The following is a 27,673-nucleotide window of genomic DNA, read 5'->3' as shown; positions in this document are numbered from 1 at the left end:
AATGTAAGAAAAAAAATATTTTTTACACTTAATTTGGTTTTATTTTATCTTAAAACAAAACATTTTAAAGACCTTGTGGAACTATATCTAGTGATTAGTCATTATTATATTTTTAATATAAATTACTTTCTATTTCATTTTATTATTATATACTTTCTTTAATTTATGTCTTATACATATATATATATATATATATATGCATGGCTATATAATTCACCAGAGTGCAGCGAAGTTCTCACTTTTTAAGATGGCTGTGGTACGAAGTGAAAAGTGTTTGTGAGGCGTTATCTCGGTTTACGTATACAAGGTTCAGCGTAAGTGATAAAATACTTCATATCGCGATATTTTAATATTCATATTTTTTACTGAAACTTGAATCTACAGGTTTGCAGTAGAAATCAGCTCAAATTTACAATGGCAGGATCAGTCGAAATTCCACTTCGTGATACAGACGAGGTAATCGAGCTTGATTTGGATCAACTCCCTGAAGGAGATGAAGTTTTGGGAATTTTACGACAGGAACAAGCCCAACTTCACTTGTGGGTTACACTGGCTTTGGAATATTATCGCCAAGGAAAAGTTGAAGATTTTATAAAATTGCTTGATATTTCCAGATCTGATGCTAATTTGGATTATAGGGATTTTGAACATGACCAGATGAAGGCATTAGACACTTTAGCAGCTTTTTACGTTCAGCAGGCAAACAAAGAGAAAAACAAGGATAAGAAAAGAGAGTTATTTACTAAAGCTACTCTTTTATATACTACTGCTGACAAAATTATAATGTATGATCAAAATCACCTTTTGGGTCGAGCTTACTTTTGTATGTTGGAAGGAGATAAAATGGATCAGGCTGATGCACAGTTTAATTTTGTTCTCAATCAGTCCCCAAACAACATCCCCTCTTTACTTGGTAAAGCTTGTATAGCTTTCAACAAAAAAGATTTCAGAGGAGCCCTAGCTTTTTATAAAAAAGCACTTCGCACTAGCCCAAAATGTCCTGCAGCAGTTAGATTAGGAATGGGTCATTGCTTCTATAAACTTGGAAAACATGAAAAGGCAAAACTCGCTTTTGAACGAGCTTTGCAACTGGATCCACAGTGTGTTGGTGCTTTAGTGGGTTTAGCAGTTCTTGAGTTGAATTTAAAATCTTCAGAATCAATTCGTAATGGTGTACAGATGCTTTCCAAAGCTTATAGAATTGATTCCACAAATCCAATGGTTCTCAATCATTTAGCCAACCATTTTTTTTTTAAGAAAGATTATGGAAAGGTGCAGCATCTAGCTCTTCATGCTTTCCATAACACTGAAAATGAAGCAATGCGTGCTGAGAGCTGTTATCAACTAGCTCGAGCATTTCACATACAGCAAGATTATGACCAAGCTTTCCAATATTATTACCAAGCTACTCAGTTTGCATCAACATCATTTGTGTTACCACATTTTGGCTTAGGTCAGATGTATATTTATAGAGGAGATACTGAAAATGCAGCCCAATGTTTTGAAAAAGTATTGAAAGCTCAGCCAGGAAATTATGAAACTATAAAAATATTGGGGTCACTGTATGCTCATTCTAATAGTCAGTCTAAAAGAGATCAAGCAAAATCTCATCTAAAAAAAGTAACTGAGCAATTTCCAGATGATGTAGAAGCATGGATTGAACTTGCTCAAATTCTTGAACAATTAGATATTCAAGGAGCACTGTCTGCTTATGGCACAGCTACACGAATTTTGAATGAAAAAGTTCAGGCTGATGTTCCACCAGAAATACTAAATAATGTAGGAGCACTTCATTTTCGTTTAGGTAATTTGCAGGAGGCTAAAAAATATTATGAGGCATCACTAGAACGTTCCCGTAACGAAGCACAACATGATGAACATTATTATAGTGCAATATCTGTCACGACTAATTACAATCTTGCTCGTTTATTTGAAGCTTTAAGTCAGTTTCATAAAGCTGAAAGACTATACAAAAATATTTTAAGAGAGCATCCTAATTACGTTGACTGCTATCTTCGATTAGGATGTATGGCAAGAGATAGGGGGCAAATATATGAAGCTTCTGATTGGTTTAAAGAAGCTTTGCAAGTTAATCAAGACCATCCAGATGCATGGTCACTAATTGGTAACCTTCATCTTGCAAAACAAGAGTGGGGCCCTGGCCAAAAAAAATTTGAGCGTATTTTAAAACAGGATGCAACAGCGAATGATACATATTCTCTTGTTGCTTTAGGAAATGTTTGGCTGCAGACACTGCACCAACCTACAAGAGATAAAGAAAAAGAAAAAAGACACCAGGATCGAGCAATTGCCATTTATAAACAAGTACTTCGCATAGATCCCAAAAATATATGGGCAGCCAATGGCATAGGAGCAGTTCTTGCACATAAGGGATACATTACTGAAGCAAGGGATGTATTTGCACAGGTTCGTGAAGCTACTGCTGATTTTTGTGATGTTTGGCTGAATATATCTCATGTTTATGTTGAACAACGTCAATATGTTGCAGCTATTCAGATGTATGAAAATTGTTTGAAAAAATTTTTCAAGTATCACAATGGAGAAATTTTGATGTATTTGGGAAGAGCTTACTTTAGATGTGGAAAGCTACGAGAATGTAAACAAGTACTTTTGAGAGCTAGGCGTGTTGCCCCACAGGATACTGTTCTGTTATATAATATTGCCTTGGTCTTGCAGCGTCTTGCAACGCATGTTTTAAAAGATGAAAAAAGTAATCTTAAAACTGTTTTGAATGCTGTTCATGAACTTGGACTTGCTCACAGATATTTTCAGTACCTTAGTGTTCACGGTGATCGTATGAAATATGATCTTGCTCAAGCTAATGCTGAAGCTAGACAGTGTCAGGATCTCTTGAGCCAAGCTCAGTATCATGTAGCAAGAGCTCGTCGGTTGGATGAAGAAGAGCAAGAACTTCGCCGTAAACAGGAAGAAGAAAGAGAAATTTTAAGACAGAAAATTTTAGAGGAGAAACGTATTGCTGATGAGGAAAAACAACGTCAAGAACAGGAGTTAATCCAAAAAAGACAAGAGTTTGTTGAGAAGAGCAAGAATAAGCTGGTATTTGATGAAATTTCAGAAGAAAAGACACATAAAAGAGGCCGTGGAAGAAAAACACAAGATGATTATATTTATGATGGCTCCAGTAGTGGTGAAGGGGGTGAGCCTAAAAAGAAAAGAAAACGGCCTCTTAGTGGTTCTGAAGGAGTTGAAGGTGCTGATGGAGAAAAGAAAAGGAAGAAAAAGATCCATCGTAAAAGGAGAGGAAAACCACAAGATGATAGCGAAGATGAAGAAATGTCTCAGAAAGAACGTAAACGTAAGAAACCTTCAAAACGTCAAGAAAGCAAAAAGTCCAAGAAGGTGCTGGATGATGGCTTGACAGCAAAACAACGAAGTAGAATTGTTTCAAAAGCAACAATTTCATCAAGTGATGACTCCGACAGTGATGACAAAAATAAAAATAAAGAACAAGAAGGTAGTGCCAGTAATGAAGATGCAAGAAATGCTAGTAAAAAAGATGTATTATCCAATAGTGAAAGTGGTTCTGATAGTGATGTTAAAAAACCTAAAAACAAAATAGCTTCTGATTCTGATAATGGTTCTGAAAAGGAAAAAAAGCACAAGAGACGAAAAGTGGTTTCTTCTGAGTCCGATGAAGAGAAATCGGAAAGGTCGAACAAATCTAATGATGAGAGGGACAGGAAATCTTCTGAGAATGAATCTGATAATGAAAGATCAGAAAAAGATTACAGTGTTTCAGATAAACACCATTCAGATGATGATGGTGCTTCTGTTAGAAGAGACACTGATGACGAAGGTGCTTCTGATAAGCATGGCTCAGCTGATGAAGATAGTGGTTCAGTTAAATCAGCAAAAGAGCAAAATGATTCAGATAATTCTGATGAGGAACAACATGTCCAAGAGCAATCTGATAAAGAAGAAAATGACTCTGAACATTCTGAGAAAGAAGACAATGCCTCTGACCATTCTGAAAAAGACGACAATGCCTCTGCATCTGAAGAATCTGGAAAAGAAAATGTATCAGAGCATTCAGATGAAGAGGAGAATGCTACAGACAGGTCTGAGAAACATAATTCAGATGATGAATCAAGAAAGGGGGATGATGTCGAATCTGGCAGTGAAGGAAGGTCACCACAAAACAGCCCTGTTGGATCTGAAGAGAATGCCCAAAATAACTCCAGTGATAGTGACTGATTGGTTGATATTGAAATTTTAGCTGTGTGAAAGTGACAGGTAATTGTAAGATGTTTTTTGATCCTGTAATTTTTTAGGGAATTCTAAAATACAAGTATATCCTTTGGCACCTTGTAATCCTTAGTTATGATATTTTGCTGATCCCAAACTTTATACTAAGCAGTTGTTTAATATTTTATTGCATACTGGTTGAATTAAGTGAAAATTTAAATGTAATTTTTTTGTTAAGTGAATTCATGGCTATAAGTAAATCCCATTCTAAAGAATGATAAAACCCTGACTATAGCTGGATGATTATCTACAAGCAGTAGTAACCTTAATTAGTGTTACTTAAACTAATAATTTAATCAAAATTACAGTGAAATAAGTTAACTGAAATTATTTACCATTTTTGAGCATACCAACAGTTGATTAAAATTATGATTAAATTAATTTTCACAAAAATAACTAACTAATCAAATTGATTTTTTGCTTATTTTTTTATTATTCTAATTAGTTAAGTAATTGAAATATTGTTATTTGTTAATCATGAAGTTACATGATCATTTGTCTGTGCTCTGCCCAATTGTAGCCTTACTGTTATTTTCTTTTTTTAGCTTCTAGTTTGTTTTGGTGATTACATTGAGTAGAGGGGAAGACAGCTGGTTTGTAGCACATGCTACTGACTGTTTTTTCTTTGCCTTGTGGTAACTGCTAACTTGTATATTATTTGTTGTTGTTAGATCTCTAACTAGAGGGAAGGTAACTGTCTATCAGAAACTACTGCCAACTTTATATTTTGTTTGCTTGTGTATACTATGGTTTTAAAACCAGTGTATTAATTGAATAACTGAATGTAACCAGTTAATGGGGCTGCCAGTTAATCAAATAGCAAATGCTACTAATTACTCAGCTCTAACTTTAGCAGATGTTCCTGTCTTCTACAGGGAACATAAGTTTGGGAAAGATTCTATCCTATAGCATGTATGGGGTATTAGTTTTAAAATGGAAGGCCAGTTTGAATAATCATCTACTTGAACTAGATTTATTTAATCTATAAAGAGATGTTTGAACATATCACTTTGATCTTAATGATAACAATGCCTAGTTTGGAAGACAGAACTCAAATGTTTTCGGCACTTTTAATGCTGAAAAGAAATATTCATTTAATATTTTTAAAGAATCTTGAAATAATAGATATTATATTTGTTACTTGCAGTTAGAATTCTAATAATATCAGGTGTTCATATATGACTGTATTAGACATAAGTGTGTTAGTAATGAGGTCCTACTAAATATCAAGAAAGTGAAGTATGTGGAGAAGCTGTGAAGCTGTAATTCATAAATATATGAAATAAAGCAATGAATTTGTTATTCAAATTATGTTTTTTTAAAGTTAGAAATGCATTTGAATTACAAATGAATTCAACATAAAGTATTATTTATGCACTGAGACCCATTATTGTAAACAAATGAAATCTGTAAAGAAATATTGTAGGTTTCAAAAAGTTTAATTTGTAAGCTATAGTAAGGAAATACAGTGGTACCTCAGTTCTTGAACTTAATCCGTTCCAGAAGGCTTTTCAAAAACCGAATCAATTTTTCCCATAAGAAATACTGTAAATTAAATTAATCTGTTACAGACCTCCAAAAATTATGCAGTATGAAGCATTTAGGTAAAATATTGCTTATTTATACCTGTATAATAATACTTACATGCATAAAGTCAACCACAAAAACTATAAACACAATTAAAAAAAAAAAACAATAAATGAAAATTTAACTGCTCTTTACCTGTGCTGAGGAGAGCTGATGGCACAAGTGAAACGTGGTGAGGAACATGGAGAGTAGGAGGGTTATTATTGTTTGGAAGTCCAGTCACCTTCCATTAAAATGTCAGGTAACTCTCCTTCTGGGGTTTTTTCTCTTTTGTCTCTTTGCACCGCTACAACTTGCTTGAGACTTGCTGGACCTATTTCTCACTAAAAACTTTATTTTTCTTAAAAACCCTCAGGTTCTCAGAATTGTACACAAGCAAAGGCTTAAGTTTTAAGTCCCCATTTGCATTACTACATAACCGTAGAGTTAGCCTGTCCTTCATTGGATTGTGTCCTAGCAGTGACTTCTCCTCCTTGGTGATGTAAGTCCTCTTTGGAATTTTCTTCCAAAAGAAGCCTGCCTCATCACAGTTGAACACTTGTTGGGGAATAAAGCCCTCAGCTTCTACATAGTCCTTAAATTCCCTAACACATTTATCAGCAGTGTCTTTGTTAGAACTGGCACCCTCGCCACACTATGTATGCCAGTTCTCTTCCTAAATTTTTCAAACCACCTCCTACTAGCTGTAAAGGCATCACTTGTATCAGCACTCATTCCAGAGGTGTTTTTTCAGGAGGTCAGCATGCAACTGCTTTGCTTTCTCACAAATGATGGTCTCGGAAATGCTATCACCAGCTAACTGTTTTTCGTTTATTCAAATCAACAACAGTTTTTCTACCTCTTCCATTGTTTGTGATTTTTGTTTTGTAAGCACTGTCACTCCTTTTGCAACATCAGCTCCTTTGATGACCTCTTTATTTTTCAGTATGGTGCAGACTGTAGACTTTGCCAGACCAAACTGTGTAGCAAGGTCAGACACGCGAACACCACTCTCATACTTTGCTATGAGATCTTTTTTCACCTCTATTGTGGCTCTAACAACTTTTCTTTTTAGTTTGCTGCTTTCATTATCCTTCTTTAACCCCATGGTGGCTTATTTAATCAGAATATTTAGAAGAAAAAGGAGAAAAAAAAAAAAGCAGATTTTAGCGGGGATGTGGACTGAGCAACAGGTGCTGTTAAAATGTTTTGGACAAGCTTGGCGTAGGCCGAAAATGGTCAAAGGGTCGTTTGGGTCATCAGTTGGGTTATTTCAGGGGTTCGGGCCACAACAGCTTGGTTCTGGAATTGAGTTTATATGTGACAACCGAGACATTTTTTTTCTCAAACAATATGTTTAAAAACCGAGTTGTTTGAGAAGGGGAGTCATTCGAGAACCAAGGTACTATTGTATTGAAATTTCTGTGTGTATTATATATACTTCACAATAATGTTAAGCCTAATGGTATTTTTATGGTTTGTTTACCTAAGCCTTGCAGAGGGTACAGCCAGTTAAAGTTTGTCATAGATTCTCTTTTCAGTTTCACCTTTGACATTAACATTACCAAAAGTTACCCTCATTTAGCTATATCCTTTATGTCTAAAACAAGTTTTAGAAACTTTTTAATATCAGTTTTAGGTTTGTTATATTTTGTACACTATATAATTAGTAGAATCATAACATGAAGATATTGATTATGTGAAATGTTTTTCACAGTATGTTATTTTGCAAATTGTTAACAACTTTAGCCAAAATATCAAGTTCATTAATTGTTAGATTGTCTTTTATGGTACACGATATTGGATACTTAGCTCTATTGATACTTTTTTATTGGTATATCTGATCCATGTTGATAAGTTAACATGCAGCTTGACATCCTGTTAGAAAAACAAATCTATCATAATTAGACTTTAGTCTGTCTTTTTCTAAATCTTAAGTATGTGTCCTCTTGTTTATCTTCAGAATATAGCACAGAGAAATAGGGGGACTATGTTGTTGATTTCCAAAATAATCTTGTAAAATAAGGTTGGCCCCTAGTGAAACAGCACAAAGTCTTTGAATTTACAACTCAAAAACTAGATCTTACCCATCCTATCACTTATAATGTTTTTCCATCTTCTAAATCATTCTAGTAGCCCTCTTCTAAAATTTTTGCAATAAGTCAACATTCTTTCTTAGAAAACCAGTTGCTTTACTAATACCTTTTCCTTGTGTTTTTAAGATAATTTTATATTAACGTACATTATTTTACACTTTCTGCAAAATACGGCTAAATTCTCACATCTCTGTAGGTCATAACATATCAGCCCTAGGAAAATATTCTCCTCTGTAGATCTAAACATTTTAACTTAAGAAAAGCACCTATTTTATTAAATCATGATATCTTAATTTTAGAAAAGCATCCCTAAGTGAGAAGAAACTCAAATTAAACTAACAGATTGGTCCTTTGAATTCTCTTCAACCAAAATATCAGAAGTAATTTATATACAACTCCTCACCACTGTATACCTATCTGTGATTTAAGATAATTCAGAGTATAAAAATATAATATAAAAATCTGAGAACTTGTGTGAAGAACTTGCCTATATCAGGCTCCTAACTTAAACTTGTTTGTATTAATTTCAGCAATTGAGCACTGATATCAATCTTTTTTTGTTTCACCACTCCTATAGACCACTTGAAGTAATACTGTCTAAATTCTGTTGATTTGTAACACCTGGATCACATTTCATCTTATTTTTCTATTCTTCAGAGAAAACAAGACCAAGACTTTAAACATCCTGATATTTTAAACATCAAAGAACCAAATACCATTCTAGAGGCCTATCTTTACCTTCTTCACCAATTATTGATATTCTTTCTGTATTAAGAGGACCTAAAGTACATCTGCTACAACAAATGAAGCTTAACTGGAATTTTGTATAAGTTATGGTACCTTCCTGCTTTTAAATTAAGAATTTTATTTGTTTACAGCTTAAACACTGAAAGAAATGGGAAAATATTTTTGCTGTTTACATTATTGTTTATCACAGAAGTTAAAATTATTTGCTCTTTTAATTGTATTTAAACTCACATTATAAAATTACCTTATTCTTCTTTTGTACATTATCATCAATGTATCTCAGACAAAAAGTAAATCCTTGTCAAATCTTCATACACTAAGTACACATTTTAAGACTTTCTAGTTCTTGTTATTGACTTGTTTTTTTTTCACATTCTGGGGCACTCATTAAACTAGGCACATTTTTCTGTTTGGATTTTTCTAGCATTTCAGTGTCATGTTACATAATAAAATCCAGTTTTAATGTACAGTATATCATTTCATAAATGTATGCATGAAGGACTGTATCAAAGGGTATGTTTTGATCTTTGATTTGTAAAACATTAAAATAGTATCAAGCTGAATAATTTACTAGTGACTGACACCATAGATACTGGTTTATATTTGATTGAAAATCATATTTTGTAGATAATCTGTACAAATGAAATGGAAGATTCATGCATATTTTAAAAATATATAGAATGATAATCATATTTTTATAACTTATATAAATCGAAGTACATACTGTTTATGTACTTGCTTTTGATACTGCTAGTAATACTCGTACATTATTTTACTGCAGTCAATTAAAGGAATTACAGGTGACTTTGGGAAAGCAAAGTATTATTAACAGTCAGTGTTCCAAACAGTTAGCAGTCACAATTACAGTATATTGTTGATCAATTAAACATAACAGCAAAACAGGACAGAGTAACAGTTTGGAAGTAAATTGGTGTTTTCAACTATAACAAAAAATTCCTTTTTACACAACATGTAATAATAAACAATGTATTGGAAATTGTAATAGTATACTCAAAGTAAAAGAAGGAGTGGCAGTGTTTGTATGGAAAGGTATCTTATTAAATTAAAGTTGCTTACAGTAGGTACCTAAACTTATTAGTTATCATTTCAACATCAGTGTTTAGTCTTCTGTAGGATGTTAGCTTATAATTTTTTCACATTTATTCCATCATTGTAAGAGTACTATTATGAATAAAACATACACTGAATATCTACTATATGTTTTATTCAACAGACCCCTTATTGTAGGTTCCTCCCAGTGTTATGACATGCTGCTCTCGTGCATGCAACAGCACTATATAATATAGAGGTGCTATGTATGAATGATTAGAGGATTTTAATGCAGCAACAACAATTATACAAATCAAAGACTTATCTTCTTCACCTTTTGAAAGTTTAAAAGTATTTTAAAGTTTCCAGCTTGCAAGCAAACATTTGAATACAACTATAGTGGAAGTGTTCTGTTAGAGTTTTCATGATGGAAATTTTAACATTTTTATTTGTGCTGTTTCTGGTTTAATATTTCATTCTCTGACACTCACAAATGTCATTTTGTGGATTTATGTTTCAAATTTAATTTAGTCTTGAAAATAATATGTTCTTTATTGGATGATAAAGCAACTAAATCTGTATGAAAATTATCAAACACTAGCAGTGTATAAATGAATTTTTTAAATTATACATAAATTATCAAATTAGTTGTTTGAGGCTAAATTATCAATGTTAATAAGCAAATGCAACTGTGGTTGACAACATAGCAGAAAATTCCTTAAAGTTGTAATTTTCACAAACATGCAGGAGTAAAAAATATTGAGTATCTACCATTTTGAAAATTCATCTGTCATTGGTAGTGGTACATGTACCACTGATTGATTTACTGTTCCTTAGTGTTAACATCTAGTGTCATTAACTTAAGTCATATTTAAACAGTTATTTTCAAAACACATTTTAGTTGAAATTTTAAGTATCTACAGTTACTGTGACAATAAATCTATTTTCAATTACTTTTACAGGCTGAAAAATAAGAAACTGGACTTAACCTCCAGGAAGAGGACTGTGTTTCTAAATGTTGCATCATTTATCTCAAATGTACAAACTTAAGACATTTTTTACAGTTTGTGTCATCTTTAATATATGATTACTTGGATTTTTGATGTACAGTCCCATTAAGCTCTTTGGGAAGTAGATATGTATCTATGAAACAGTAATGACTAATTGGTAATAATTGTATATTCTGGTTCCTTTTCTGAATATGTAATGACAAATGTTGCAAGAGAAAAGGGACATTGGTATGAATGTTTATTCTTGGAACCTAATTTGTCTTTTTAAAATCTTGTACTTGTGTTCTCTTGTCCTGTTATTTTCACAACATAGCAAAATGAAATGAGAGGCTTTTATCTTAGTGATCCCCTGAATAATGTTTTAAACGTCAATTAAATCATCTTGTACTCATCTTTTCTCTAGAGAAAATAAAATCTTAACCTGTCTCTGTAAACCCTCCCATTGTCCTCACTGCCTTTCTCTAAATTTTTTCCAGTAAGTCAGTATTCTTAGATAAGGAAACCAACACTGTATGCAGTATTCCAAATGAAGCCTGATTTGTATAAAGAAGGAATAATATTTTTAAAATTGTGATGAACATGTAGATAAATATACTAAAATTCTTTTGGGCCTTATTGCTGGTAACAAAGCACTGTTTTGATGGCTTGAGCGACTTTATCGACTACTGTGCTAAAATAACTTTTTTCATTCTTGCTGTTGATTGGGTTCCCATCTATTATAAAACTGTGAAAGTAATAATTTAAAACATGAGAATTAGTATATTATATATATCCTATTCCAATTTGGTAGTTGTGATACACTAAACATGACAAGTATGTAATGGTATTTCAATTTCTTAAGAATCCATGTCACAAAACTGTTTTCTTAAATTATTAAGCTTGAAGTTTACAAATTTAAAAATAGGTTTATTTTGGAAGCATTTTATTTTATTCTTTGTCCTAAAAGAATTTTTAAACTTTAAAAATTAAATTAAAATTTGATTTGAAAGATAAATTATTTGAATGAATCTTGTAAATTTTAATACTGATAGTTCTTTCTGTTTAAGCAGTATTCAAAAGTTGATCTTCTGTGTGTTTGACTGATAGTTTAATGTTGAATCTTATTCAATTGAAATGATTTATGATGCTTCTGTAGTTTCTTTGTTTCAACTGAAAGTAAATAATGAGCATTTTGACATTAAATAAGGGAAGTTGTATAGCTGTCATCAAAGATGTTTTAAAATTAAGTTCTGTTAAAGAAATTTACCTTTATTTAGATATCTTTTCAGTGTTTTATAAAAAAAAATATAATACAGCTTATTGTTTGCTTAAAAATAAATTATAGATTGTAGAGAAAATGTTTATATGTTGTGCTATGTTTAAGGAAAGCATTGCTAGGTTAAGTAATACTTACCGAGTACAAATTAATGAGTGGCTTTGAATTTTAATAATGAAAATAAAAAACTGTTCTTTGTTGCATTATTACCTTTTGTTGAAGCTTATTTGAGGAAAACAACTCTATATATGTTTCATAAAAAAAATTACTTGTTTTAATAAGTAAAAATATATATGGATAAGGAAATAGTAATTTCATTAATTGTAAATTTGTTGCTTAGTTTTTTTTTCTTGTCTTCCTAATTGCTTTTTTTTTTTAATTTGGCAGGAAAAGTCAGTATTTAATATTTAAAATAGAAAAGCTGAGTAAAACTGATATTAAGGGGAAGTACATAGTAATAGAAATATATTGCTAGAAGTTGTCACAAATGCTAATGTTTAATTTAAATTTTAATGATGTAAAACCAATACAGATTGAGGAAATGTAATTGTGTTTGTAATATTAACACTGTAATACAGTAAACAAAATTGTGAAACTGATGGATGTATCAGGTGCTTTGCTTCTTAATTTATCCATAATTTTTTTTTCAAGTTCCTTGATAATTTTCTATCTTTGTGTTAATGTTAAAGTAGCTTATTCTGTACTTTGTATGATATAATTTGAGAACATGGATTATAGTAATATTAATATTAGAAATCAATAATTGCATGTCATTATAGTTCAGGAATGCCATACTCACTGTTCTTAGAATTTTGCACATAATTCATTAAGTGTCCTGTAAACAGTTAACATTCTGTATTGAATCTGTAAGTGAATTCTTCCTTGTAGATGTTAGATAAGGTTTGCTACAAAAGAAATAAAAGAACACTTGTATATTTGTATGGAAATGTTGAGACATCTTGGAGCTTGTTTATACATTCTTATATAAACAGGTTCCAAGATATCTCAACATTTCCATATAAAAGAAATAAAAGAACACTTGTATATTTGTATGGAAATGTTGAGACATCTTGGAGCCTGTTTATACATTATTTTCATAATACAACTGTACATATAAACAACTGAAAATAAAGCATATGTTCTGCAATTTGAATATTTAAAATTTGTATCCTTAGTAAGTTTGCTTGTGTAATCGGTATTTGTGTTGCTTGTATTATGCACTGACAAATAAATCTAGGTTTGTGCATTAATGTTTTTTATTCTACAAAAGTAATGATTATACCATAGCCTTTGTCTGATTGAAAATGCATTTTTTTTCTTTCTTGACTATTATATTTTATATATATTTACACTGATAAATATTTCAAAATGTATCTGCAATATGTTATCAGGTTTTAGTTTTATTTAGCAACACAAGTCTTCATTCTTACAAATTTTGTGTACTGTGGCTTATTAACTTGTACATATGTGAAATTTGTAACATATTTGCAATTAGAAAAATTCCTAGTAATTATCTATTTCAACATTTACTTATGAATGTAAAATAAGCAGTATATTGAAACTTTGCTGAAACATTAAGTATAAAGAGTATCCAAAAGATAAGTTACACATTGATTAGCTATTATCAAGACTCCTCTTTACACATGTTTTCATATGCAGAATGGACTGTTTAGATGATGACATAGCATAATGGGAGGTGTTGATAACATTTAGGTTTAAAAAACAACAACAAGTCCTCTCTTAGTGTTGCTCCATTGTGATATGCTGACATTTTATCTATTTTTTGATCAATTATTCATACAGAAAAACCTCATATGATGATTTTCATTAAATTTGTCGCCTTCTGGCTAGAGATTCATTTTATGGATGTTGTCAGTAACGTTTTGTTTTATTGAGAAGAATTTGTTCTCAAGATTCTCTGGTCTGATAAGAATGAAATATAGCTTTTCCTCATAAATTGACCACCATAAAAATGGGGACTTAATACAGAGCACCCTGTACTTATAGTTAAATGTGGAGGTGGTTTGATCATGATATGGGAGTATTTCTAATGATGCAGTAAGTGCAAGAGAGCCAACAACAAGCAATAAACAATGCCAATAACTTTTGGAAACTAATGTAACTCAAGGGTTCTGGTCACCAATTTGTTGGGAGTGTAGTGGATAACGTATACCAAATTGTTCAGTGGTTATCCCATATTTCTCAGAGATGGATGGGCCCTGATATGTGGCTCTCAGAGTATGTATATATACGTAAGTGTGGGAAATGGAATTCCTGGTTTATACATAAACAGCTGTAACATTAGTAGATCTTATAGTGTATACAGGATGCTTGAAGTGCAACTATATCTGACCTAGACTTTATTCCGCAAATGGAAGTAAACTATGCACGTATGGAGCTATATCTTGGTTATTACGTCTTAGAGGCATTTCTCACAGATTGAAGATAGTTGTGTATGGTAACCTTGGTTATTGCATCAGCACTCATGGGATTGATTTACTGCAGAGCTTATCTTAGTTCTACTTTGCAGCTAGTCAGCAACTGTTCTTTATGAGAGTTAGATTATGTTAGCTAGACCATATACAGGAAGAATGGACTGCACGAGTGTATGTGGGAAAGGAAGTCGTAATTTATCCTTGTGCACTGATGTAAAGTCGTACAAGAAATAAGCTGTTTTATGTTCAGAAAGCAAGCATGAACTTTAACAGTTGTCTGTTTAAGGAGAGAGGAAATTCCAGCTGTTCTACAGTTATGTATGACCAGTTAACTATTTTCATGCTGGAATAGTCATTGACATGGTGAGTGAAGCACACAAATAGCTGAAGCTAGTGGCAACATTAGGGTTTTATCCATTACATCCCAAGTACAGTACTACCAACACAATTAAGTTTGTTACTTAAGAATTGTACCACAATTCTAATGGCAGAAACTCTACAAAAGACTAATTGACTGAACTTGTTGATGTATTTGTGGAACGAGATGGTTGATTGGTTTGAGCAAGTGTCATACTGATAAAGGTGATGTCCATCCAATTAACTCTCCTGAAAAGTTGTGAATATAGCTAGTTCTGGGGTATATTAGATGTTAACGAATGAGACTGTACGATATTTGGAGATTTCTCGGTCATCTTTAGTAGTAAAAGTAGGAAGGTACACTCAAGCCATGTATTGATTTTAGATGAGTGAATGTAATATTTTATATTATCTTTCCTAGGCCCGGCATGGCCAAGCTTGTTAAGGCGTTCGGCTCGTAATCCGAGGGTCGCGGGTTCGAATCCCTATCGCACCAAACATGCTCGCCCTTTCAGTCGTGGGAGCGTTATAATGTGACGGTCAATCCCACTATTCGTTGGTAAAAGAGTAGCCCAAGAGTTGGCGGTGGGTGGTGATGACAAGCTGCCTTCCCTCTAGTTTTACACTTAAATTAGGGACGGCTAGCGCAGATAGCCCTCGAGTAGCTTTGCGCGAAATTAAAAAACAAATATATTATCTTTCCACTACCATAAAGAACTGAATGTCTTGATGCATTGAAAAGGGCTTGATGGTTTAGTACATTGTGCCTGATATTAAGATACTGAAAAATCAAGCTTTCAGCATAAGAGATGGGTTATTTCAGTTTATCTTCAGGTTACGTAGCCCGTGTAATGTGCCTGCCAATTCTCAGAGGCTAGTGGAGCTTTAGCTGAAAGGATTTCAATGTGAGAAATGTCTGATCTATGTTAATGATGTCTTAGTATTTTGTTACACATTCGACTCTGTGACTGAAAATTTGAAAATGACATTCCAGTAGATAGACTGGAACCAGAAGAATGGGCATGGACGTGGAATTTACTGTTGATATTGTAAGTAGAGGAGGAATCTCCATAGATTATACTAATACAACTGCAGTGCAAAGTTAGTCTCATCCTGTAACCAAGAGAAAGTCTTCACAGCGCTTGCATTGTATTACAACTGGTTTATGGCCAAATTCTAGATCACCACACCATTATAAGTTCTCATAAAAATATGTATTTCACATGAAATGATCGTTAGGAAGCACTAACATTCCTGAAACCTTACATTAAGCATTTCACCTGAAATACATTTCAACTTTATGAAAATTGACAATGGCAAGGTGTGTGTGCATTTTCTCATAGCTAAACTACATTGGCCTATCTGCTGAGCCCATCGAGGGGAATTGAACCCCTGACTTTAGCATTGTAAATCCATAGATTTACCGCTGTATCAGCGGGGGGCCAATAACGTGGTAATATACAAGTTAACCTGAAGAAGGCTTTGGTGGAAGACCCAGTGCGGTAATGTAACTTAATTGTTGGCTCCCAATGCTAGGGCCCAGCATGGACAGATGGTTAAGGCACTTGAGTCGTAATCTGACGGTCACTGGTTCGAATACCTGTCACGCCACACATGCTCACCCTTTCAGCCGTGGGGGCGTTATAATGTAACGTTGGTAAAAGAGTAGACCAAGAGTTGGCGGTGGGTAGTGATAACTAGCTGCCTTCCTTCTTGTCTTACACTACTAAATTAGGGACGACTAGCTCAGATAGCCCTCTAGTCGCTTTGCGCGAAATTCAAAACAAAACAAACCCAATGCTAGTGGTAGTGGAATCGGTGCAGGACGAAGTGGAACGTTTTGGTGTGTATGCTAGTTATACACTCATGTTTTGAAACAGATACTGTACAATAAAGAAGCAAATGCTCAGAGTTGTGAGCTTCTTGAAACACCATCGTGTCAGTGGTTGTTTGGTAAAAAATCCACTATTTGAGTAGATAATACACCATTGAAATAGTTAATGAGATTTAAAACCCCACATGAGATAACAACACTCTAGAAATATTATTTACCTATAATTGTCAATACAATATCATCCGGGATGCAACACAGAATTGTTAATAAGTATTAGATAAGTTCACTAGATAACAGTATATTTTCTCAAAATATCAATTGTAAAGTAGTAATAAATCTTACTAATTGAGCCAATATAAAACGAACAGCCATTGTTAGATATCGAAAACAATGCGTGTATAGTTGTTACTTGCAAAAGGATGATGACCACTACTAGATCACAGAACTGATGCTGAAGAAAAAGTTCTAAACTATACTATATGTTACAGACCAGATTGACGAAATGCAACGTTCTTTAGCACTCACGAAACCTCCCATTTACTCAGGATGACTTGCGATTGTCAGTGATTGGTTATTTTCATTACAACATACGCCAAGCCCTAACCTCTCTATACATATATCGCCTCAACAACCATTGAAAAATACTGGTATTTACATTCTTACGTAACTCATATTAAGCAATGTTCTTCCCAGTTCGTAACAGATATTATTCATTTCCAAAAACAACAAAGATGAAATGATAGAGGATCTACTTTAGAGCTTTTCAATCATATGCTCTACGAAATCTGCTCGTATTCAGATTAAAAAGGAATTCAAAATACATATTACAGTATTTCAAGTAGATAAAAACAGATGATGTACACCACACATTTTCAGCAGCTATCTAGATAATATTTCATAAGATTAGGATAGCTTCAGAGAATTAATTTATTTTTAATTTCATGTAATAAACTAACAGTGCAAAATAATCATCGTAAGTATAATATAACTTTTAAAAGTGTATCTAATTTTGAACATGATCATCCATAAAATTTAAGGAAAATAAATGTAAGTCGTTATTAATAAACTATATCTATCTAGGAAGTTTTAAATGACATTTTAAACTCCTATCGTGTATCTTGTTATCAAGTATCAGTTCTAAACGTTGCCCAAAACCTCTTAGATATATGCAGTTTGTTAACAACGCCTTTCAATTATTGTGTCTAAACCTTCTCTCAAACAAGAAGCTATTACTTAGAAACACATTAAACGCTAATCATTTGCACTTGAGATCCACATAATCAAAATAAAACGTGTGAATAAACATACACTGCTGGCCAAAATCTTAAGGCCAATGAACATAACGAAAAAATATGCATTTTTCGTTGTTAGACTCAACCACTTATTTGAGTGGAGCTTCGAAAGATGAAAATAAGAAAAGGGAAAATAAAAATAAAAAACTTTTTAGCATTTAATATGGAAAATGTGAACACTATGAAATTAGTTTAAATACTAGCTGGTCAAAAGTTTAAGACCATACCAAAAAAGAAGTCCTAAACAGGGTAGGAAATGCCCAACAAGAGGTCTCAGTAGTGAGTTGCACGACCGTCATTGCGAATAACTTCAAACATTCGCTTTGGCATGGTCGATATAAGCGTTTGCAGAAGGCTGGCTGGAATGTCATTCCAAGTGGTGAAGATGGCTTCACGAAGATCATGCACAATTTGGAATTGATGTCCATTTCTATAAACTTCCCTTGCCATCCATCTCCAAACATTTTCAATGGAGTTCAGTTTGGGCGAAGACGCTGGATGATCCAAAGGAATCACGTTATTCGCCATGAAAAACGTCCTTTGTACTGCGAGCATTGTGGATTGTAGCGTTGTCCTGCTGAAAGATCCAGTCATTTCCACACAAACGAGGGCCTTCCATCAATAAGGATGCTCTCTCCAACATGCCAATGCAGCCAGCTGCTGTTTGACGCCTCTGTATAACCTGAAGCTCCATTGTTCCATGGAAGGAGAAAGCACCCCAGATTAGGATAGAACCTCCTCCACTGTGTCGTGTAGAAAATGTCTCCGGTGGGATATCCTTATCGTGCCAGTAACGTTGGAAGCCATCTGTTCTCATCAGAGAACAAAACCTTCATACACTTTTCTACATCCCATTTTTGGTGCTTCTCAGCAAAGTTTAACCGAGCTGCTTCGTGGTGTGGAAGGAGGCGTGACCTTTGAAAACGTTTACGGTTTTTTAAAGCCTTTTTCTCGTAGATGCCGTCTTATTGTTCTTGAGCTGCATTCTGCGACCGTAAGGACCTTAATCTGGTTCGATAATCGCCTGGTGTCTTGCCGGACAACCCATTGAATTCTCCTGTTCAACGCCGGGGAAATTTTCTTGGGCCGACCACTTGAAATTCTTGTTCCGTATCCCTCAGGGTCTTTTAAGAAATTTCCAACAGCAGTTTTACTGCGCCCATCTCACCAGCGATGGCACGTTGAGAGAGATCTTGCTTTTGCAGCTCGACAATTCTGCCACGTTCAAACTCTGTCCAATGTAACACAGATGTCAGTGGGAGATGTTGACAACGCTAATGCTTGAACACAAATGACTAAATTTCGTTACGTGTTTACCGATTAACACTTCGTTTCAGTATGGTCTTAAACTTTTAACCAGCTAGTATTTAGGCTAATTTCGTAGTGTTCACACTTTCCCTATTAAATGCTAAAAAAGTTCTTTATTTTTATTTTCTCTTTTCTTATTTTCATCTTTCGAAGCTCTTCTCAGATAAGTGGCTGAGTCTAACAACGCAAAATGCATATTTTTTCGTTATGTTTATTGGCCTTAAGATTTTGGCCAGCAATGTATATATAATTATTTTATAAGTATCCTCCCAGTTGCAGAGCGGTATATCTCTGAAATTGTACAGCTAGAAACCGGATTTCGATAACCGTTGTGGGCAAACACAGACAACCCATTGTGTTGCTTTGTGCTTAACTTCAAACAAACAATGTTGTAAATATATTTTATTTTATTTTTTAATTTAGATGTTTACGAGAGGGAGCACAGTATGTTAAAATCAAGGAAGTTTTTAAAAATAGTTCAAGAATACCTGGAATATCGGTGAATTTTAATAATCGAAGGACTATAAAATATCTAGAAATAATGCTACATTATAAAGTTGAGAATCAATGAAGCTTTGGAATAATTTTCAGTTCGTTCAGGAATTAAAATAGTAGATAAGTATTCGGAACAGTGTTAGTTATAACGTGCATACAATTGATTGGTTAATTAACCGTGAAATTTTACAAAAGGTTTATCTGTATGTTTATCATAGTACAATGAGCAAGTAAATTTCTGTTGAAAGCGAAAGCGTTATTTGTGAACTTAGGCCTACCACTATGCACAAGTGATAGTATCTAGTTACAAACTTTAATGAAAGAAATAAACTAATTTGTTATCATTATGCAGACTGGATTTCACATTATTTTCCCTAAATAATAAATTTGAAAAAAACAACAAAAACTGTTCAATAATAATATATTTGCAACAGTTGTAAGTATTTGTGCATTTACAGAAACGCACATCTTATATAGAAGCATTTCACTTATCTATACTATTTATTAGTAATATTTTATGAACTCAAACAGTTCAGAACGAAGAATACTGAATGATTACTTAGAAAGGTTCAGTTAATTAGGTAAAAACATCAAATGTAAATCTACATTAATTATGAAAGAAATACTTTATTATTATTATTAAACATATACCGTAAGCACTAACATCAGAAATAAGAAAATATTTGTAATACATGATACAAGAAAATGTGGAGTTTTAGAAGTCATAGGTTATGTACTTATTATATATAAGAAAGCTAAAATAGTTATTTAATATCAATTTTACGAGCTACAAAAAAAAACTGTGCACTACAGTGGTCTTTTTAGCTTGATTACTTGTGTGTTTCAGAGATTTTCGCGCCAAGCTACACAGGGTCTGTCTACGAACAGACATTTCTCAGTTAGAGCTGATAAACTAGACGTAAGTCAGCTACTACATTCTGACTGAAGGGTAGAATTTGATCAAATTTTTATAAGTTTGTTTTTTGGAATTTCGCACAAAGCAACTCGAGGGCTATCTGTGCTAGCCGTCCCTACTTTAGCAGTGTAAGACTAGAGGGAAGGCAGCTAGTCATCACCACTCACCGCCAACTCTTGGACTACTCTTTTACCAACGAATAGTGGGATTGACCGTCACATTATAACGCCCCCACGGCTGGGAGGGCGAGCATGTTTTGGCGCGACTCGGGCGCGAACCCGCGACCCTCAGATTACGAAGCGCACGCCTTAACGCGCTAGGCCATGCCAGGCCTCAAATTTTTATAATGTAACCACAGCTCCAAAATGCAAAGTGCATTTTTATGATAAAGTGTCGCAAACTATGAATTATTTTATTCACAGTACAAATGTAATACGTAGGCATACTATATTTTTCTTTTCCCTTTGTTTTGTAAAGTGAATTTTAAATTTTAAATGTATGTAATTTTGACACGGAACATTTGTCAAGAAAGAAGTTAAATTTCTTTCACCCTGCCACCAGGGGCAGAACTCACAACACTAGAAACTGGGTTTTGACACACAGATAGCCTATTGTGTAGCTTTGTGCTTAACTTCAAAACAAACAAAAACACTCCCCCAATTTCTTCTTTTCGTGTCTTTGAATAAATAATAATAAATATTCAAACTTTGTTTTATATTCAGTCTCTTTGTTTTATAATTCATTTAAAGTCGGAGACTTTAGTTTAACCCTGCATAACATTTTATATCGAATTTCTTGTTATTCTGCCGAACTTACCCAATTATTCCGAAGAAAAATCCAAGAACCTGACAATAACAAACAAGTCAAGCCTAAACCTTCTTTTATAACTTTTGTTCATGTTATTAAACACCTTTTCAGAGATAGTATTTTGTATTCTTCTTCTTCTATTCAGCCAATACAATGATCGTATTTGAAGAGCTTTTTCCACAGTTAATATTTATTGTGAAAAAGTAACTTTATTTTATGTTTAAAATATCTGTTACGATGTAAATAAATATCGGGTGCAAAAAGGTGCTCTTGACAATTAACATAATTTTAATAATCGAAATATAGATATTAGAGCCAGTTTTAACATCTTATAACATGGGTATCGAGGCACGTTTGTACAATGCTTAGATTATAATTTCACAAACTTTCATAAAACTAATACTTGTTAAATAAAATAATAAAAAAGTATTTTATTTCTACACTGAAAGAGAATAGAAAAAATAATTAAGTAAAGAAAATATCAAACTATTAAATGAAGCATTAACTGTAACAACTGTGTTGTTTTAAGCGGAAAAGCTAATTTTGATTTCAAGTTTAATGAAGGTCAGATGCACATCAGGTTAAACAGTTAGACAATGACCAGCCCAAAGGTTTGTGTTGTTAAGCGTAAAATTACATAATGGGCTGTGCTCATCACGAGTGTCAAAACCCAGTTTATAGAGAAATTATCCCTCAGATTTACTGCTGAACCACTGCGGGGGATAGGGAAACGATTAAAATAAAGAGGTTGGGGACATAAACACGATATACAGAGACATTTTATGGTTCCAAATTGAACTTAAAAACAAGTGTATTAGATAACGACCGTCTCAACTTTACTTAATTGTTTATAGGAATTTAATAACTTATCAATAACATGTTTGTCTGTGCTCTGCCCAATTGTAGCCTTATTGTTATTTTCTATTTCTACTTCTAGTTTGTTTTGGTGATTACATTGAGTAGAGGGGAAGACAGCTGGTTTGTAGCACATGCTACTGACTGTTTTTTCTTTGCCTTGTGGTAACTGCTAACTTGTATATTATTTGTTGTTGTTAGATCTCTAACTAGAGGGAAGGTAACTGTCTATCAGAAACTACTGCCAACTCTATATTTTGTTTGCTTGTGTATACTATGGTTTTAAAACCAGTGTATTAATTGAATAACTGAATGTAACCAGTTAATGGGGCTGCCAGTTTATCAAATAGCAAATGCTACTAATTACTCAGCTCTAACTTTAGCAGATGTTCCTGTCTTCTACAGGGAACATAAGTTTGGGAAAGATTCTATCCTATAGCATGTATGGGGTATTAGTTTTAAAATGGAAGGCCAGTTTGAATAATCATCTACTTGAACTAGATTTATTTAATCTATAAAGAGATGTTTGAACATATCACTTTGATCTTAATGATAACAATGCCTAGTTTGGAAGACAGAACTCAAATGTTTTCAGCACTTTTAATGCTGAAAAGAAATATTCATTTAATATTTTAAAGAATCTTGAAATAATAGATATTATATTTGTTACTTGCAGTTAGAATTCTAATAATATCAGGTGTTCATATATGACTGTATTAGACATAAGTGTGTTAGTAATGAGGTCCTACTAAATATCAAGAAAGTGAAGTATGTGGAGAAGCTGTGAAGCTGTAATTCATAAATATATGAAATAAAGCAATGAATTTGTTATTCAAATTATGTTTTTTTAAAGTTAGAAATGCATTTGAATTACAAATGAATTCAACATAAAGTATTATTTATGCACTGAGACCCATTATTGTAAACAAATGAAATCTGTAAAGAAATATTGTAGGTTTCAAAAAGTTTAATTTGTAAGCTATAGTAAGGAAATACAGTGGTACCTCAGTTCTTGAACTTAATCCGTTCCAGAAGGCTTTTCAAAAACCGAATCAATTTTTCCCATAAGAAATACTGTAAATTAAATTAATCTGTTACAGACCTCCAAAATTATGCAGTATGAAGCATTTAGGTAAAATATTGCTTATTTATACCTGTATAATAATACTTACATGCATAAAGTCAACCACAAAACTATAAACACAATTAAAAAAAAAACAATAAATGAAAATTTAACTGCACTTTACCTGTGCTGAGGAGAGCTGATGGCACAAGTGAAACGTGGTGAGGAACATGGAGAGTAGGAGGGTTATTATTGTTTGGAAGTCCAGTCACCTTCCATTAAAATGTCAGGTAACTCTCCTTCTGGGGTTTTTTCTCTTTTGTCTCTTTGCACCGCTACAACTTGCTTGAGACTTGCTGGACCTATTTCTCACTAAAAACTTTATTTTTCTTAAAAACCCTCAGGTTCTCAGAATTGTACACAAGCAAAGGCTTAAGTTTTAAGTCCCCATTTGCATTACTACATAACCGTAGAGTTAGCCTGTCCTTCATTGGATTGTGTCCTAGCAGTGACTTCTCCTCCTTGGTGATGTAAGTCCTCTTTGGAATTTTCTCCCAAAAGAGGCCTGCCTCATCACAGTTGAACACTTGTTGGGGAATAAAGCCCTCAGCTTCTACATAGTCCTTAAATTCCCTAACACATTTATCAGCAGTGTCTTTGTTAGAACTGGCACCCTCGCCACACTGTGTATGCCAGTTCTCTTCCTAAATTTTTCAAACCACCTCCTACTAGCTGTAAAGGCATCACTTGTATCAGCACTCATTCCAGAGGTGTTTTTCAGGAGGTCAGCATGCAACTGCTTTGCTTTCTCACAAATGATGGTCTCGGAAATGCTATCACCAGCTAACTGTTTTTCGTTTATTCAAATCAACAACAGTTTTTCTACCTCTTCCATTGTTTGTGATTTTTGTTTTGTAAGCACTGTCACTCCTTTTGCAACATCAGCTCCTTTGATGACCTCTTTATTTTTCAGTATGGTGCAGACTGTAGACTTTGCCAGACCAAACTGTGTAGCAAGGTCAGACACGCGAACACCATTCTCATACTTTGCTATGAGATCTTTTTTCACCTCTATTGTGGCTCTAACAACTTTTCTTTTTAGTTTGCTGCTTTCATTATCCTTCTTTAACCCCATGGTGGCTTATTTAATCAGAATATTTAGAAGAAAAAGGAGAAAAAAAAAAGCAGATTTTAGCAGGGATGTGGACTGAGCAACAGGTGCTGTTAAAATGTTTTGAACAAGCTTGGCGTAGGTCGAAAATGGTCAAAGGGTCGTTTGGGTCATCAGTTGGGTTATTTCAGGGGTTCGGGCCACAACAGCTTGGTTCGGGAATTGAGTTTATATGTGACAACCGAGACATTTTTTTTCTCAAACAATATGTTTAAAAACCGAATTGTTTGAGGAGGGAGTCATTCGAGAACCAAGGTACTATTGTATTGAAATTTCTGTGTGTATTATATATACTTCACAATAATGTTAAGCCTAATGGTATTTCTATGGTTTGTTTACCTAAGCCTTGCAGAGGGTACAGCCAGTTAAAGTCTGTCATAGATTCTCTTTTCAGTTTCACCTTTGGTGAAGAAGAAAAGAAGTATTTAACCGTATATATAGAAATGTTGAATTGTTGTTAAAATATAAAAGCTGAATTTAAGGAAAGTTATTTTAAAGACAATGTATTTTGAAACAAAAAAGTAAAAACAACTGCCAAGAAACTGTTATGTAAATTATAATATTTCTCTTACTTGTAAATGTGCTTTGAGTAATAAATTTATTTATTTTAAAGAATATTACTGTGATGGTGTTCAGTAAGACTGTGTTAATATTACCATCCTAACAATTTCCTGATGCCTTAAGTTCTAGTGTAACACTACAAAAATTTCAAGGCTGAATGTTTTAAGTTGGATGACCATGATTGTTGTTATACTGATTTCACAAGCTAGAGTAGAAATATAGAAAAATGTTTAATTTAAAAATGCTACGATCTCCACAAACCAGGAACACCATTTTGGATGTCTTGAGGAGGGGACTTTGAGGTTCAGGAGCATTAAGCTCCTAGATAATCCAAACTATTTTAAAAGTTAAAATGTGATAAGCCATGTAATATAAAAGTATTTACTGAGAATACTTTTTGTATGAATTTGTACCATTCAAACAGTTCAGGTACACAATATTTAATACTACCATACGGTTAATAAAGCATCTACCTTATTAGGTCATAATACCTTAACCTAAGTACAGTCTGTTTTAATGTACAGTATATTATTTTATAAATGTATGCATGAAAGCCTGTATTAAAAGGTATGTTTTGACCTTTCAAGGTTTGTAAAACATTGCAATGGTTCCAAGTTAAATAAATTACAAATGACTACCACCACAGCTACCAGTTTATATTTGATTGAAAATCATATCTTTAGATAATCTGTAGAGATGAAATAGAAGATTCATGCATACTTTAAAAATATATAGAGTGATAATCATATTTTTATAATTTATATATAAATAAAAGTACATACTATTCATGTACTTGCTTTTGATACTGCTAATGATACTCATACATATACATTATTCTACTGCAGTCAATTAAAAGAATTACAGGTGACTTAAATACATAATCATAGAGAAAATGTCTCCATATGCTACTTAAATGGCACTCCTGCCACAAGACATTAACATTACCAAAAGTTACCCTCATTTAGCTATATCCTTTATGTCTAAAACAAGTTTTAGAAACTTTTTAATATCAGTTTTAGGTTTGTTATATTTTGTACACTATATAATTAGTAGAATCATACCATGAAGATATTGATTATGTGAAATGTTTTTCACAGTATGTTATTTTGCAAATTGTTAACAACTTTAGCCAAAATATCAAGTTCATTATTTGTTAGATTGTCTTTTATGGTACACGATATTGGATACTTAGCTCTATTGATACTTTTTTATTGGTATATCTGATCCATGTTGATAAGTTAACATGCAGCTTGACATCCTGTTAGAAAAACAAATCTATCATAATTAGACTTTAGTCTGTCTTTTTCTAAATCTTAAGTATGTGTCCTCTTGTTTATCTTCAGAATATAGCACAGAGAAATAGGGGGACTATGTTGTTGATTTCCAAAATAATCTTGTAAAATAAGGTTGGCCCCTAGTGAAACAGCACTAAGTCTTTGAATTTACAACTCAAAAAACAAGATCTTACCCATCCTATCACTTATAATGTTTTTCCATCTTCTAAATCATTCTAGTAGCCCTCTTCTAAAATTTTTGCAATAAGTCAACATTCTTTCTTAGAAAACCAGTTGCTTTACTAATACCTTTTCCTTGTGTTTTTAAGATAATTTTATATTAACGTACATTATTTTACACTTTCTGCAAAATACGGCTAAATTCTCACATCTCTGTAGGTCATAACATATCAGCCCTAGGAAAATATTCTCCTCTGTAGATCTAAACATTTTAACTTAAGAAAAGCACCTATTTTATTAAATCATGATATCTTAATTTTAGAAAAGCATCCCTAAGTGAGAAGAAACTCAAATTAAACTAACAGATTGGTCCTTTGAATTCTCTTCAACCAAAATATCAGAAGTAATTTATATACAACTCCTCACCACTGTATACCTATCTGTGATTTAAGATAATTCAGAGTATAAAAATATAATATAAAAATCTGAGAACTTGTGTGAAGAACTTGCCTATATCAGGCTCCTAACTTAAACTTGTTTGTATTAATTTCAGCAATTGAGCACTGATATCAATCTTTTTTTGTTTCACCACTCCTATAGACCACTTGAAGTAATACTGTCTAAATTCTGTTGATTTGTAACACCTGGATCACATTTCATCTTATTTTTCTATTCTTCAGAGAAAACAAGACCAAGACTTTAAACATCCTGATATTTTAAACATCAAAGAACCAAATACCATTCTAGAGGCCTATCTTTACCTTCTTCACCAATTATTGATATTCTTTCTGTATTAAGAGGACCTAAAGTACATCTGCTACAACAAATGAAGCTTAACTGGAATATTGTATAAGTTATGGTACCTTCCTGCTTTTAAATTAAGAATTTTATTTGTTTACAGCTTAAACACTGAAAGAAATGGGAAAATATTTTTGCTGTTTACATTATTGTTTATCACAGAAGTTAAAATTATTTGCTCTTTTAATTGTATTTAAACTCACATTATAAAATTACCTTATTCTTCTTTTGTACATTATCATCAATGTATCTCAGACAAAAAGTAAATCCTTGTCAAATCTTCATACACTAAGTACACATTTTAAGACTTTCTAGT

The 27,673-nt window shown here is 33.0% G+C and overlaps 1 protein-coding gene across 3 annotated transcripts; it reads left to right on the top strand.

Moving 5' to 3' along the window:
• The first annotated feature begins 222 nt into the window (after positions 1-222).
• Positions 223-25,159, top strand: Ctr9 (RNA polymerase-associated protein Ctr9). 3 transcript variants are annotated; one of them, XR_013021765.1, is made up of 3 exons: positions 223-4,275; positions 4,840-4,922; positions 10,709-13,444. XR_013021765.1 is itself a non-coding variant. In XM_076482886.1 (2 exons), exon 1 carries the CDS (start codon positions 415-417, stop codon positions 4,234-4,236), a length of 3,822 nt encoding a protein of 1,273 aa, XP_076339001.1. In that variant the 5' UTR covers positions 223-414; the 3' UTR covers positions 4,237-4,275; positions 24,939-25,159. The 3 variants fall into 3 exon arrangements, 2 of the variants coding, with proteins under 2 accessions (XP_076339001.1, XP_076339000.1); XM_076482886.1 differs by lacking the exons at positions 4,840-4,922; positions 10,709-13,444 and adding an exon at positions 24,939-25,159; XM_076482885.1 differs by lacking the exon at positions 4,840-4,922.
• Positions 25,160-27,673: the final 2,514 nt, after the last annotated feature.

Source organism: Tachypleus tridentatus, chromosome 13 (assembly GCF_004210375.1).
Source record: "Tachypleus tridentatus isolate NWPU-2018 chromosome 13, ASM421037v1, whole genome shotgun sequence".
Lineage (NCBI taxonomy): Eukaryota > Metazoa > Arthropoda > Merostomata > Xiphosura > Limulidae > Tachypleus > Tachypleus tridentatus.
This window is presented reverse-complemented; position numbering and strand designations above follow the sequence as displayed.

Coding starts and splice junctions, on each gene's coding strand:
- Ctr9 (XM_076482886.1), top strand. CDS start 415: ATGGCAGGATCAGTCGAAATTCCACTTCGTGATACAGACGAGGTAATC.